General features: G+C 43.5%; 1 protein-coding gene across 4 annotated transcripts in view; it reads left to right on the forward strand.

Moving 5' to 3' along the window:
- Positions 1 to 14,147, forward strand: part of RSU1 (Ras suppressor protein 1) — a 160,498-nt gene that overhangs the window by 26,021 nt on the left and 120,330 nt on the right. For all 4 annotated transcript variants that reach the window (XM_014551975.2, XM_014551976.2, XM_006176238.3 and 1 more), the window contains exon 4: positions 12,748 to 12,868. In XM_014551975.2, the coding sequence (XP_014407461.1) occupies positions 12,748 to 12,868 (121 nt within the window). The remainder of the gene's footprint in view (positions 1 to 12,747; positions 12,869 to 14,147) is intronic.

The raw sequence follows: 14,147 nt of genomic DNA on the forward strand, positions 1-14,147 counted from the left end.
TAAAATATAGATCTATGTAACAAGATTTTAATTCAAAAATAACTATGTAAAGTAAAACTCAGGAAAATGTGCATTTTGTGCGTATTCAGATCGATTCTTGAATGCCATTGGGTGGGGAAGAAGACTGTGCATTCTGAAATGAATTGCATTCTGCATCAATGATAAAACAGTCTCTTGAGCATGAATTTTTTAATGTGATACTTTTCCTAATTTTAAAAATAATTTTATTCTTAAAGCCAAGCCCATGTACAGACATTACCAACACCTCAAATATGATAATAGTGTTTTTCATTTTGCGACCCACGATGTTAGGGATTAAACACTCATCATTTTCTGCAAGAAAGACAAAGGATGTCTTTTTGCTCCGTGCAGATGTTGAGCAGTGAGCTCTGTGTAAACCTTTCATAAGTGTGGGTCTCTGAATGTCACTGTGGAGTTTTATACTTTGAACTTTTAACTGCCATGTAAAACATTTTCTTGAGCTATTAGCAGCCTTGTTGGCCATTTCAAACCTTAACTGTGACCATATCTTGTCATTTAATGTGTTGGAAATGACTAAACAGGCAGAAAACAAGTGTTACGGCAAAACTTGTTTCTTTTTTTTTTTTTTTTTCACCTGACTATTTCCTATTAGTTATAACTGATAGATGAATTTGGAATTATAGCAAATAAGAAAATGCTTGCATATTTTCTTGAGTGACTTCAGTAATTTGTTTTTAATGTTTGAAATATGTGGAAGTTAATGTAATGTTTTAAGATTTGCTATAGATGTATTGATTGTTAGGATCTCTACTGTGTCACTAGAAAGGAATTAAGCAGCTTATTTTACATGAAAATACTGCCATCTTGAAATATGCAGATCCAATTATAATGAAGAAAAGCAGTTTTTAAAAAGCATAATTAATGGAAACCCTTTTCTACAGACATAATAGATTGTTGAGATGAATGAGAAAAATGAACTGTCCCAACTTACAAGAATGACCTTCACTAGTCTTTCAACACCTTCCTGTTCCCAAATCTGTTTATTTCCTCTCCCATAGATTATTTGTCATGCCTTATGCAAAAGTTCTTGTGCATGGCTTGTATGAAATTAAACTAGGAGGGGGTATATGCAAAATAAATCGTCTCTGTGTCATGCATTTATCTTGTGACAATATCAAAACAACTTACCGTTTGCATTTTAACAGGGTATGAATGTATTTATAATACCGAGGCTTTGATCAATATCTTATTCTTTTAATTAGTGCACATTTATCAGTTTGTTCCTAGGCCATCATTTAGAAGACTGGATTTGAAAGAAATGTATACATGGTATTGAGTCTGATAGCTTTTAATTGAACAGTACCTTTCCCATGGTGCCACTGGTTAGGTACCATTAAAAAATTGCCTGTCATTGGGACTTTGTTATTCTGGGTTTTAGTGAGGAAGCCTACAGGGTCATAGTCCAGAACCAGCCCAGCCCAAGGCCACTGGGTGAAGGTGGAGAAGGTGGGTCTTGATGCAGTTGTGTCCTCGGCTCAGACTCTTGTCACCCTCTGATCTCTATCGCCCACCAACCCAAAGGTACCTGCTCTAGAATACTTTTTCTTGGAGTCCTTTGCTAAGAGGGAGCTAGCTCAAAGGGCGGTATGTTAATTCTTCCACAGTATATTTTTCAACAGAACGACTTCAGTTACAGGAGTTTCAGAGAGGTGGTTGGCTGTGGTGACCGTAATGTGTGGGCAGGTTGGACCTGTCATTTTCCAAACCATAGCTTGTGTGCTGCGGGGAGCTGATCTTGGAAAGGGCTTCTTTTACTATTTACAATAGAACCCTCAAAGGGAATTGACTTACTAGCAAAAATTTCTCTATAAATCACCTGTTGACTGTCTACTAGGTAAGTGTTTCTACATGTGTGTCGTGCAGGAGGGCGGGAGAAGATCTTCTAGAAGGTGCAATACTTGCGTATATACGTTCTTGTAGAACAATTCTTAGCATTTCATAACTGACTGACCTTTTTTTAAGAATAGAGTGAAGGCTGTGTCCACGATTCCTAAAAAATGCACATAATCCTGATAATTTCAACTGGTTTGTGAATCCTGTTAAAATCACGCATGAGTGTTTTCGGGGTGCGTGAAGCTCAGATTTAGAAACCGTGGAGTTGGGGAAAGATAACATTAGTGTTTTTACAATGTAGATGCATTCATGCTATATCTTAAAGGAGATATTTCCTGGAAATTTGTACAAAACTTTCAGAAGGTGATTTTTAATGTGCTGCGAAACTCATTCTTGATAACTTTTTAAAAATGCTCACAAGCTCCAGCTAACTTATCTGCTTAAATTTAAATTTTGTTAAGTAAGAGTTGGTACTCTTGAACAGAATGTGGATACAGGCAGACCTTGTTTTATTGTGCTTGGCTTTATTGCGTTTCACCGATGCTGTGTGTTCTTTGACAAATTGGAGGTTTGTGGCAACCTGGCGTCGAGCAAGTCTGTTGGTGCCATTTTCCCAACAGCATTGGCTCACTTCATATCTCTGTGTCACATGCTGGCAATTCTCAAAAGACTTCATACCTTTCACTGTTACTACATCTGTTATGGTGGTCTGTGATCAGCGATCTTCAGTGTGACTACTGTGACTTCCTGAAGGCTCAGATGATGGTTAGCTTTTTTTTTTCTTAATGATAAAGTGCTTTTGACTTAAGGTAAGTACATAATTTTTTTAGACGTAGTGCTGTTGCACACTTAGTAGACTACGTAACTTTTACATGCACTGGGAAACTCGCTTTACCGTGGTGGTTTGGAACGGAACCCGCAGTATCTCCGAGGTCTGCCTATAGTGTATACGTTTTTTTCAACTCTGGTAAAACCTTGGGAATGCCTTTCTCCTGTCAGTTTTTCTTTCTCTTTGTGAATCAGCTTAACAAACAAAACACCACTCTGATACGATTGACCACTAGTTAACAAACTCGTCGACATGTTCACCTATTTTCGATCTGAACTTTCTTGTCTAATGTTTTGCTGTTCTTTCAGCCTTTTTCTTTCCCTGCCTAGTCTCTGGCCAATACCCTGATTCTTAGCGGAAGCGTCTGCCCCTCTCTCCTCGTCTCGCTCCTCTTTCCCAAAGTTGAGATGAATTCTAACCTTCTCCACAGAGCCCTCCCTTCCAGCCAACTGAACCAGCCCTTGGTGAAAATAAAGCATGGGTTACCCACAGCTTACGAGCCTCTGGGGACCACACCCCCAGCGACCATGACTTAAGTGTGAAAGGAAGGCGTGAAAAGAGCTAGCGGTTTGGAACACCCTGCTCTGTATCCAGGGGAAGCCACAGGCTTAACGTGGTTGAGGGACCAGAGCTGGAGGCTGGGGACTTTCTTACAGCTTCAAGCCTCCGGGCTTCACCATCCCGCTGCTGCCTATGCTGGTGATGGATGTGTGCAGGTTAGACATCCTGCTCCGGGACACTCGAAGCTCTGTGGACCACACCACATATCGACCCTGGAGCTTCACTTGTTCAAGTAGAAAAGCAGGGAGAATTGCTAAGGTTAAAGGCAGAGTTGTGAACAGTTAGGAGGGGAGTTAACAAAGGGACAGTGTGGGATTTTTTCCAGCACTGGGCATCTTCCTCCACCCGCTTCATCAGCACCGAAACAGAAGGCAAGGAAGGAAGAGAAGCAACCCCGCAGGACCTCTTGCGGAACTAATTCTTACTGTAAAAGACACGAACTGTTGGCAGAGCATGTTGTATGAATGTGTGTGTGCGTGTGTGTGAACTGGACCCATCCCTCATCTCTCTTGTAACAATCGAAGATGGGAGAGAGTGTGTATAATATCTCATTATAATGATGCTTTAAGAGCCTAGATAGCTCTGACATTGAGCTTGCTTTCTGCATTGATTGATTGACATTTATTGTGTGTTCTCTTCTTTCTCACTGTGTTTCCAGACTCCTTAGGAACCTTCCCTAGAGAAAGGAATCTCTATCCCTTTTTCTTGCCTTTCCGCGATGGCACTTCCTGCCAGGCCATGGAAAGCCATGGCCTTTCCTCTTAGAGCTGCTTCTCCCACTCAGCTCCCAGATGAAAGCCATTTATTGACTTCCAGCCTGGCGGGTGCTCCAGCCCCTCAGCCCCAGAGTGTGATCTCCCAGGTGTGTTCCTAGAAGAATTCAGGGTTTGGAAGGACTCCTGAAGGATGCCTGGACCATACCTTGGTTTTTTCTGGAAAGTTAATACAAGAACCACATGTCAACTAAATTTTGCATCCGCAGAGCAGAAATTCATGCTTGTCAATTTCTTAGGAGATTTGTTTGGCTGTGCGTACACACTTTTTATAGCCCAGGGACATAGATTTTTGTGTATTTGACTTTATACTGTAAAATCTGCCTTACTGCTTGCTTGTAACTTTTTTCCCCTAATTTTTGTTTAATTGATTATTTGAGTTGTTGCTGAAGAGTGAGACCTTTTTTTTTCTTTTTCTTTTCTTTTTTTTCCTGCAGTGATTTAAGTCAGGGATATTTTTAGGTTAGTAAAAGTTCTTAAGTTGCAGAATCTTCAAGAGGCCCATGATAGGATACGCTAAGTATGTCCTGGGTTTGGGGGCTCAGTTTATACCCCTGATTAACTGAAAGAAGTATTACTATTGTCACTTACAGCGCTAATAATATTTGGGGGATGTTGGCCTTTGTTGAGTGGCTGCTTAGCTCTTTTTTCTATTTCATTTTTACCTTGAGAACATGTAGTTCCTGTTAAATGCGAATTTGCTTTGCTGTTCTGTAAACTTTATGTTTTTAAATAACCTGTAACTCCTGTAATTCACTGTTTTAATAACTGCTCTGGGGTGGAAATCCCATAAAATCTGGGAAGCTGGTTATCATCAATATACTTTTGAACTTCAAATTCTTGTGCTAAAATATAATTAGTTCATTATCCACCTCATGTTTTTGGCCAGAAAACGAAAGTCACTAATCACTGTAGGTACAAATGACCTTTTTGTTTTTTTGCGTGCGAGCGTCTGAAGAGCATGATTACTTGTACGCGAGAGTGAGGGGAGTCGTCTTTACGTGTAATCATTAAAGTGGCATTAGAGGCGGCGATTCCTAACTGGCTGAGGGAATTGGCATCTGTGTAATTATTTTAGACATCACCTCTGTGGTGTGTCTGGACCAAAGCCTTCCAGCGATTGTAGCCGAGGATTAAAAGGGCTGTCCTTTCACTTTGACCAAGAATGCCCCAAGTCATAGTCCGTGTAGTGTGTGTGTGTGTGTGTGTGTGTGTGTGTGTGTGTGTAACGGAGGTATCGGGGACTGAACCTCGGACCGCATGCGTGCTAAGCATACACTCTACCACTGAGCTGTACCCTCCCCCTCCATGTGGTTTCATATTTCACAGAGTTCCTTCTAATCTGGCTTCTCCCCAAGGTGAAGGGGGGTGGTTGTTACCCAGTGTCACCATCATCACATGTGGGGGTAGAGCTGTGTTCGCTTTCACCATTTCCTCTCAAATGGTCCTTCTCCCCCCTCCATGTAATGAATAATCTCACTCATTTTTATGCAATTTCATGCTTTTTTTGGGCCATCTTTCTAGTACCTTCGTTGCAGCAATGTGACTTAGGAATCTAGGTGAATGGCTGCATTTGAATGTCCTCTACCATCCCCTGTCCTTCTCTGTTAAAGAAATTGTATGTAGCAGCAGAAGCATGGAACGGTCCGACTGGGCATTGTTATTTGCTAGGGCAACAGAGGCTTCTCTCCTATTTTTAGTATAAATATGTCAAGTTTGGGGAAGCAGTGCTATCCATTGATTTTGTTTTACCTTATCCGTATGGGATCTTTGGGCGGGGTTTGGTCCGTGGGTCAGGGTCACTTTGGTGTCCCTGGAAGTGGGCATGAGACAGTAGGGTTTCACCCCTCACAGCGCAGGGCGTGTGCCTACCCCTGGGTGGCATCTGAGTCTCAGCCTGGCCATGAGCAGGTGGTTCCATGAAGTCCTTGCTCTGAGGCTTCCTCTCCCTGCACTTGGGATGACCGGCAGCCCGTCAGTGGTTTCCCGTAAAGGAGGCAGCGGCTGAGCCACTAATTTGGGGTTTCAGAGAGGTGAACGGGCAGGGTCCCCGGTTTTCACGCCCTCGCTAGTGCTTCTCCTTCGCAGGAATCAGCAGAGCGGAAACCAGCCCTGCGGGAAGAGGGCTAGTGGATGCTGCGGGAAGAGCTGGGCAGAGAAGTTGGGTGGCGATGGTGGGTAGACTTCCCTTCCAGATTTCACATCTGTGCTCATGATGACAGCCTCCATGTGCTCCCAGCAGCTTCTGGCTTCCCAGCCACCAGTGCCGGGTCTGTTCCCTCCTGTAGCCAAAGGGGCTCCGGCTGTCGGCGCTGTCCATATGGTTCTAAAGACCAGCGCTTGACTCACCGGCCTATCCGTGTGGGCTGCGTGCAGGCGAACTCATGTCCTTCTGTTGGCGTGGTGCCTGCTGCTCCCAGAGCCCATCACCTTAAGCAGTTTGGGTTCTTTGCCTCCGGGGCTGAAGGATGCTTTTGCTCAGAAAGCCCCCGGATCGGCTGCACCCCAGCTGGTCTGCCTGTGCTGCCGTGGCTGCCAGCACCCTGCAGGGATGCCTGTGTTTCAAAGGCCAGAAGTACAGCAAGTGGCATCTCGTCACGTGACCACACTCGGGCATGAGGAAGTTGTTGCTGAGTGACTTGGTGGACCAGGGAATCCGATGCTTTTTCCCCCTTGAATGTCATTCATGCTACTCTGGGCAGTTGTCACCATAACCATCTGTGTGGGGAAGCAGAAACTGGCTGGATGTGTTTTTTTCTTTTCTTTTTTTAATTTTATTTATTTATTTTCTTGAAGTATAGTCAGTTTGTAATGTGTCAGTTTCTGGTGTACAGCATAACATTTCAGTCATACATATACATCCATCTATTCCTTTTCATATTCTTTTTCATTATAGGTTACTACAAGATACTGATACAGTTTCCTGTGCTCTACAGAAAAGACATGTTTATCTATTTTCTATATAGTAGTTAGTATCTGCAAATCTCGAACTCCCAGCTTATCCCTTCCCGCCCCCTTTTCCCCGCTGGTAACCATAAGTTTGTTTCCTATGTCATTGAGTCTGTTTCTGTTTTGTAAATAAGTTTGTTTGTGTCTTTTCTTTTTTTTTCCTTTTTTTTTAGATTCCACATATGAGTGCTATCATACGGTGTTTTTCTTTCTCTTTCTGGCTTACTTCCCTTAGAATGACGATCTCTGGGTGGCTGGACATGGTTTGATCACAGCCCCCACTTGGGTGCTTTAAGCCCCTGAAAATGTCTTTTGTCCTTATTTTTTTCCACATTTCATGAGCCCCCAATCTTAGCAGCTCACTGAGGTGGCAGAGGAGTCCTGACTTGGGTAAGAGTATTCTAATCTGACTCAGCATTATTGTACGCGGTAAGGGACATTAAGTATTGGATGAATGGTTTTCATGTCACCACTGAATTAAATGTTTTCTGAACCAAAATAGGGTCCCCAGATTGGCAGCACCACCATCCCCTGGAAACTTGTTGGAAATGCAGATTCTGGGGCCCTGTCCCAAACTACTGAATCAGAAACTCTGGAGTACACCCCCCTCCCCCCAATCTGTGTTTTAACAAGCCCTCTGGTAATTCTGATGCACTTGAAGGTTTGAGCGCACTGCGTTACAGCAGTGCTATCTGGTGGAGCTTTGTTCGGTGATTGGAACGTTCTGGTATTCGTGCTGTCCAGTGGGGTAGCCATTAGCCCCCTGTGGCTGTCAAAGTCTTGAAATGTGGCTGGTCTGACCAGGCAACTGAATTATTAGTTTAATTTCAACTAATCTACATTTAAATTTTTTGTAATTTTTCTTTTTCTTTTTCTTTTTCTTTTTCTTTTTTTTTTTGATACCTTCATCCAATTTCCTCGTCCCCTACTCCACCACCTCTGGACCACTGGTGACCACAAATCTGATCTCTTTTCTTCTTTGAGTTTTTTTTGTATGTTGTTTTTGTTTGTTTTCTTTTTTTAAAACAGATTCCACATATAAGTGAGATCATATAGTTTATGTCTCTCCCTGTGTGACTTTTTCCACTTAGCATAATGCCCTCAGCGTCCATCCATGTTGTTGTAAAAGGCAGGGTTTCCTTCTTTTTTATGGCTAAAGAGTGTTCTATTGTGTGTGTGTGTGTGTGTGTACATGTGTGTGTTGTGTGTATGTGTGTGTGGGTCACATTTTCCTTATTCATCTGTCAACAGATACCTAATTGTTTCCATGGCTGGGGTACTGTGAATAATGCTGTGGTGAACATGGGGGTGCAGATTTCTCTTTGACATTGATTTTGTTCCCTTCCATTAAATACCCAGAAGTGAACTTGCTGGATTGTATGATAATTCTATTTTTAATTTTTTGAGGCATCTCCATAATCTTTCCATAGGGGCTGTACCAACTTACATTCCCAGTCTAGATTTACATTTAAGTAGCCATGTATAGTGAGAGGATTGGACAGCCCAGCCCCAGAGCGTCTCCGGCTATTTATAGTGTGCGGATAACCTCCTAAAAGCCTTTAAAAAATAAGTTATTCATCGTGCAATTATTAATTTTCTACCCTAGAATGAAACACTCTTAGAACAATGCTCCAGTTACTACAGTGATAGTTGTTTTTGGTTCTTCTGTTGGGGAAACGGTGTTAGCTGTTGTTAGCTAGCGGGGGAAGCATGTTCTTAAGCGTAACATTGGTTTTATGAGTGCACTTCATCTGTGCGGCTCCTGGTGGCTATGCCTGATGTGAATGTAACTGAGGAAGATACATGCACGTCCTTTTAGGAGGATCCAAGCTGTTGTTCGGGAGCAAAGCTGGATCAGTGGGTTCTTACAGTTGGAGCTCTGGTCTGTCCAGTGTGTCTGTCCAGTGCTGTCTGGGGCTTCTTGCCCCAGGGAGCTTTGTAAAGAGATGTTCAGGTTAGCTGAGTGCCTTTTTGGCCCCCACTCCTCAGCCCCCCAGGCACTTTGGGTTTCTTGTCCTGCAGCCATGCAGAAACCCTGCAGGGGCTGATGGCTGAGTCTGGGCTGGTACCCTGTTCCTGGAGAGAAGGAACTCCAGAGTGACTTTCAGATTCCTAGACTGAGGAGGACGTGAAGGAAAAGAGGGTCTTCCTGGACTTGTTGGTCTGAGTAGTTACAAATACGGAATGTACTCAGAGACAAGTCTCTGGGCTGAGTTCCTGGGCTGACATGACCCCGTCTTTGTCACTTTTTCCAAAACTCAGCAGAAGCTCTGGCTGAGAGCATCCCCAGTGGTCACCCGATCATGTGACCAGACCAGAAAGTGGCATTTAGGAGCCGGGGAATACCTGAGAGTCCTTAGGGACCTTTCTGCAACTTTCTTTTAGCAACTAAAGCCTCAAAAGTTGACGCAGCCATCTTTGGTTAGACAGAAAATGATACTGAATTCTCTGCCATCAGCAAAGTTCTACATGACTGAGCTTCCTAGTTGAGGCCCCCTCTCTTGCATTATTTAAATCCATATCATTGATTTTTTTGTAACCCAACTCTTCTGAGAATCAGAGAATGTTAAAGCCAGGTGGGAGGGCAATGTAGAAATGGTCATAATCCAACCTTCTCACTTCGAAATGGAGGAAATGGAGACCCAGAGAGGTTGTGAGTTGAGAAAGGATGCACAGCGAGTTCAGGGCTGATCAGGGGAGCACAGAGCAAGCCCAAGATGACCAGACCAGGCCCCCTGCATTCTTGCATTGCAGGGCCTCTCCTTCTTTTGTGTACTCAGCTCCTGGTTGCCTGTGGACTGCTGGGGGCTCACGGTCAGAAGTTGGACAGATTGACAACAAAGGAACATTTCAGATGCATAATAAGAAATAGATTGATGCTCACTGTTTAGGTAGATTTTAAAATGCTGCTGCTTGCTAGTTTGTTACATAGCTGTCTTGAAAAATTCCACCAGAATATTCTGACCAGTGATGCATTGCCACTCTTCGTGGTAGCTTTCCGTAGACTGTTCATGTGATATATTATGTATAAGATTTCATTATTGCACAACTCATATTGTTGTGCAGTAAAAAAGTAATTGGTTATTTTTTTATGGACGGTTTTGTTGGGATTAGTGTGCTTTCCAAGCACTAGACCTGTCTCCATTTGTTGATTCTGATACCCCTTTTCTTGTGACTTACTTTCTTTACATAGCGTGCCTCTCTTACCTTATCCCAAAAGTACTGAGATGCTGGCTGCTAAAAGTGTATGTTTCTGTGCACATAATAAACATTTCTCTAAACATTGGTTGGAAGAGTCAGTGTTATCCCGTCCAGATAGGTCTGGAGGTTCATTTCTTTTGCTTTTAACTATGGCCAGGGCAGGTTGGGGGGTAGGGGTGGAAATTCTATAGTTTAGGGAGAATATTAGCTGTAATTTTTTGCCCCATCTCGTTTGAATGGAGTCTTAAAAAAATTCGCACGTGCACTGGAAATCTGGGAGACGTTGAGTAAATTGAATGTGGGGTTATTGTTTGTGTCCACAAAACCAAGCCCTAAATCACATTTAGCATAATTGGTGGTTTTAAATTGGACTGATTTAGCAAGGAGAGTGAAATAATCTCTCATCCTGTCAAAAAAGGCGATACCTTCGGACCAGCATTTAATTGCATTGGCAGAGTAACTTTGGGAAGGCAGCAGTAATTCTGGCTGCATTATTCTTTGTTTGTGGTGAAATTGAGATCATCATTTTCTCCTGGTTGCACTAACTTTCTTTATTACTCTTCAAACTAATCAGATGAATGCAGTGAGAGAAGCTTTGTGGTAGCCGGAAGGTGAATGGGGGAGAGGGCGAGGTCTCTGAGCAGGGCTGTAATCACCTGTAGACCTGCACTTTGCACACTTCAGGATCCAGGCAGAGAGAGCAGGTAAACGGACCCCTAGAAAGCCATCAGGTGCAGGCCAGTGAATTTCTTTGCAGTCATTTACACAATGTGAATACCATTCATTCCCCCCAGAAGTGTGTGACTGAGGGCACACCTAAGGATGTGCTGTTGCGGCCAAATCGTACAGGTAGGGCTCACCTGCATTCAGGCTGGCAGCCAAGAGTGTGGGTGCTGGAGGGAATTCCCAGGTGCCTCAGTTTTTCCCATTAAAATCCCCCCTTTTGTCTCCATCACACAACCAGCCTCTTAAGGAGCGAATCCACGCCTTGCTCATCTTCCATCTGGGCCACTGCCTCTTCCCGAGTGTCTTAGTTCAGACTGATTCCTACTTGTCACAGTCCCTTCCTCCAGTGAAAGCATTTCTCTTAATTTTTACCAAGCCTGCTTCCCTCTAAAAGAAATCAGGTCATTGATGCCTTAGACATTTTATCAAGCTGAAAAATGATGACTCAAAACTGTAATGACAGCTCGCCTGCCTTCTCGACTTCCGTTCCCGTGGGAGTTATCCACTGGACTTCTTGGAATGGCTATCTCCTTAAATACTTCAGGTATCTCTTTGGAATGTGACACACAGCTTGGTTGTGGTTCTAAGCACAGGTGCTCCCAGGTGTCTGCAGCCTTCTGGGGACACCCCTGGAGGGAGGTGCTGGGACGGGAAGTAAGTGTCCTGACATGAGACATTGTACTTCCTTGTACTGAACCCAAGCCCCTTGTCCGTGGCTTCAGTTACCCGAATAGTCTTGATCTTAAGAGTTTACACAAACTGTGGACGAGTTCGTGGCCAGTAACTAATGTCTGTGGAAAGAATGAATCAGAGAATGGGGTAGAAGAAGTATAATCTCTTGAAATCTTTCTGCTGCCAATTGAGAGTTGGTGCTTTGGAGGAAAAGATGCCTTTGGCTTTTAACTTTGTATTGGCAAACTTACACTCTGGGAAAGGAGGAGCCTTCCAGCTTCCAGTGGTAACCTTTGATCTGCGTACTCCTCTGTTTATATCGTGTCACCAAGGTGGCCTTTCACTCTGCTGTGTAATAACACTGCAGTGATCTATTGCTCATCTGATGTCAGAGGGGTTGTGTGTACGTTGATCAGGATATGCAAAGGCCAGAAGCCAAAATCAGAAACTAGGTAGGTTGACTGTTTCATCATTTCAGGTTGAGTTCGAAAATTGTGATTTCGTCCAGTGTTAAGAGAACGGCTCTGCAAATAACGGATTATTGAAACAGCTTGGTGAATGTATCATTACTCAGGAAGGGATCTGGAGTTGGCTGACTTCCTTTCGGTGGAGATGTGGGGAAACCAAAAGGAAGAAAACAATTGCACTTATTAGACATCACATGACAATCAGAAAAGTATCATTTTATATGTAAGTGAGTAAATCCTAAGAGTCCTCATCGCAAGTCTTTGTTCTTTTTATTTAGTATCTATATATAGAAGATGGGTTTAACTAACCTTACTGAAGTCATCATTCCATGATATGTAAGTCAGATCATTATGTTGTGCACCTTAAACTTACACGGTGCTGTGTGTCAATATCTCAAAACTGGAAGGAAAAAAATAAAAATTAAAAATAGAAATAGATATGCTCTGTAATAGTCACTTACAGGCTGCTCATGGTACTGAAATTTTCTCCTGCCATTCGAAGAAACATTTCCATTTCTACCCGGTGTTTCTACAAAACACCTGCAGAAATTAAATTCGATATATACAGGTGAGCAAGACGGTCATGCTGGAGTTGCACCTTCCTTTCACTTGAGAGGAAAACAAACTGTGTGGCTGGCTTTCCTGGCGGGGAGTGAGGGGCCTGCGTTCACCCTTAGCATTTCTGTTTCCATAGCTGTGCCACCGAACATAGCAGAACTGAAGAATTTGGAAGTGCTGAACTTCTTTAATAACCAGATTGAGGAGCTGCCCACACAGATCAGCAGCCTTCAGAAGCTCAAACACTTGAACGTCAGGTGAGTCTCATGGAGGAGAGAGGATTCTGAGCAGAGGAAGCGCTGGAGGGGGCGGGGCGGGGGCGGGGCTTGTCATTGCTATTATTGGATAGGAGAAGCCGAGTTCTAGTTTCTATCTCTGTTTTAGGTTTTAAAAAAGTTTTGTTGTTTTAATGCATCCTTTCTATGGTCTCCATTAGTGCATGTCTGTTTGCGTGCTAATTAAGAAGCTAATTGTTGGTGCAATAAGGAAGTCTTTTTTTTTTTTTTTTTAACTGCATTTTGTTTCCAGTAAAATTTTGTTTCTGTTACGTTGACCGAGAAAGGATCCATTTGCATAGCATTAACTGTGCAGACCAGTTGCAATGTGTTGATTCTTTTTTCTGTTTTGAGTCAAAGTAGTGTGCAAAGCAGCTTCCTTCCACTGAGGGGAGGATGCATTTCCTAACACCGCTCCATTGACTCTTACAATTCTTGTTTGTGGTCAAGAGATTATAGTCCCAAGTCTCTCTTCACACAGAGGTGAAGAGGGGAGTTTTGATTCAGCTGCTGAGGTTGTGGAATCAGGTTGCAGTGAATAATAATAATAATAATATCTTGTATTCTTACATTGCTTCACAGTTTTCAAAGTCCTCACACTGGTATTTGACCCCCTCAACTATTGGGTAGGAGGGAGGGCAGGCATTACTGCCATCATCTCGTGGAATGGAAGCCAAGCCCTTTCCAAGGGGCCAAGTGACTTGCCCTGATTGCTCCTGAGGTTAGTGGCTGAGCTCAGAAGAGAACCCCAGTGTGGGGGGGGGGGTCTGTGCCCTGCCCAGCACACACCGTGGATGCCACCCAGAACTTGGACTTCTGCACTCCAGCTTCACTGTTGGAGCTGTTGAATGCAGCTGCCCACTCATGCCTCATCCTCTCCGTGAAGTCATGTATTCGTTAAATTATAGCCATTAAGTGCTGTGATGCAGTCGGTGATTTGCATGGAGTGGCTAGAGAAGCCGGCCAGGTATTTATCAATTTACTGGGAAGCAATCATGAAAAAAATCTTACGCACGGACTGATGTTTAGTTGAGTTTTTCCCCACCAGGCATCTGGTCAGATGCTCTTAATTTGGTGTGCACCCTGGTTGAGAGACAGTCTTTGTAAGACACATGAGGACTCTTTCTCCTAACATCTGGGGGGGAGTGGAGTTTGAGGGAGGGGGAAAGTCACTGTATGTGGTGGCTTTTTCCTCCTACAAATGGGGAGACTGTATACTTGTCGGGCAAAGTGGGAAAGAAAGGATCCTCCATTTACGTCT

The sequence above is a fragment of the Camelus ferus genome, chromosome 35 (genome assembly GCF_009834535.1).
Source record: "Camelus ferus isolate YT-003-E chromosome 35, BCGSAC_Cfer_1.0, whole genome shotgun sequence".
In the NCBI taxonomy this organism is placed as follows: Eukaryota; Metazoa; Chordata; class Mammalia; order Artiodactyla; family Camelidae; genus Camelus; species Camelus ferus.